Here is a 1,663-nt window from a genome sequence, read left to right as displayed (position 1 = left end):
GTTGTTTTCACGGGTTACGAAGCTGAGTACCGCGTCTGCGACGCGGGCGCCTTGCGGGCAGAGCCCTTAGCCACCCTTTATCTTGCGCGGTCATAAGATAATAACGCATCTGCAGAAGATTTTTTCCTACCTCCGCCCAAGGACAGAGTCCCCACCTTGCAGCACGGTCTTGTATAGAAACAGACAGACTTGCAACCAAAAAGGAAAGGATGGGGGGGAGGATGGCACACGCCGCCACCACCCAGGGATGTTGTGTGATGTGTGCCCCCATCTTTTGGCGCGTCGAATCTTGATAGTAAGGCGAAACACAGTCCGACCAACGACTGGGACACCAACGCGGTATGGGTGGACGCGGGACGGGCGGTGACGGTCACACAGCAGCGACACACACAACCATGTCACGCTAAACATTTTTTTGCGCGTCGAATCTTGTAGGTCTACATCCGGTGTTCCAATACGCCTCCTTCCCATACGCCAACCCCGCCCACCTCGCCAGCCTGCGGGCCGGGATGCACGTGTGGGGGGGCAAGACGAAGCGCAGGCGCGGCCGGGCGCGGAGAAGCCTGCCTCAACCAAGCCGCTGCCACCCTCGGGCGGGTCGGCGTCAACCGAGCCTCTCCCGGCCGTACCCGTGCCACCGCCCTGATGGCTGCAGTGAACCCGGGGAAATTAACCCGGCCCGTTCCTCAGCCGACGGGGGGTTGGTTTAGGGGGAGCGCGGGGGGGCTGGCACCGTGTGGGAGAGCGAGGCCGAGGGGATTTGGACTACGGCACTAGTTGGAGGCGGCCATGGGGAGGACACGGGGCGCGCTGGCCCGCCCGAGGGTGGCAGCGGCTGGCTTGGTTGAGGCAGGCTTCCGCGCCCGGCCGCGCCTGCGCTTCGTCTTGCCCCCCCACACGTGCATCCCGGCCCGCAGGCTGGCGAGGTGGCGGGCGGGGTTGGCGTATGGGAAGGTGGGCACATAGACGTGCCGCTCGTCTGCAGCTTTTCAAAAAAAGTGATGGCGGCACCTGCCTCTCACGCATGCAGGCAGATCGCTACTATAGCTATAGTTGAGAGCCGACCGACCCTCGCGTCTCCGCACAGCGCCTACGAGCATAGCCACCACCCTGCGGCGGCGAATTCTTTTGTGGTTTTGTTGGGGTAGGTGAATTCTTTCGTTCTTTGGAAGCTGGTAGAACGGAGACAGGCGAAAAAATAGGCGGGCAGCGAAGGTCAGAGAGACGAGAGAGGCAGACAGGGCAGGCGCGGCAGGCGGGCACTGGTGCCGCCACCTGCTGTTGCATCACTAGCTGTGCAAACACGTCGTAGGTGCATATACTTGAGCCATGGACAGCGGCAACGTCTTCAAGGGCCTCTTCTACGGCGGCTTCGCCTCGTGCGTCGCCGAGACGGGTGTGCACGCTCCTGCGCTGGCCGCACCCACCACCCGCCGCTCACGCTGACGCCGTGGCGTAGTCACGATGCCGATCGACGTGTGCAAGACCCGGCTCCAGATGGACGGTGCGGGCGGCGGCGTCAAGTTGTACAACGGCACGATGGACTGCGCGGGGAAGCTCGTCAAGAGCGAAGGCGCGGGGGCGCTCTTCAAGGGCCTTCCGCCGGCGCTGCTCCGCCAGTCGACGTACGGCTCGCTGCGGTACGGCCTCTACGGCCCGATCC

General features: G+C 63.6%; 1 protein-coding gene across 1 annotated transcript; it reads left to right on the top strand.

Annotated features, from left to right (window-relative positions):
• Window positions 1-1,329: 1,329 nt before the first annotated feature.
• EMIHUDRAFT_256457 (hypothetical protein) lies at window positions 1,330-1,640 on the top strand (the record flags this gene model as incomplete). Its single annotated transcript, XM_005767593.1, has 2 exons — window positions 1,330-1,396; window positions 1,460-1,640. Coding segments are annotated over 2 exons (248 nt in total), but the record flags the coding sequence as incomplete, so codon positions are not given.
• Window positions 1,641-1,663: the final 23 nt, after the last annotated feature.

Source organism: Emiliania huxleyi (assembly GCF_000372725.1).
Source record: "Emiliania huxleyi CCMP1516 unplaced genomic scaffold EMIHUscaffold_4821, whole genome shotgun sequence".
Classification (NCBI taxonomy): Eukaryota; Haptophyta; order Isochrysidales; family Noelaerhabdaceae; genus Emiliania; species Emiliania huxleyi.
This window is presented reverse-complemented; position numbering and strand designations above follow the sequence as displayed.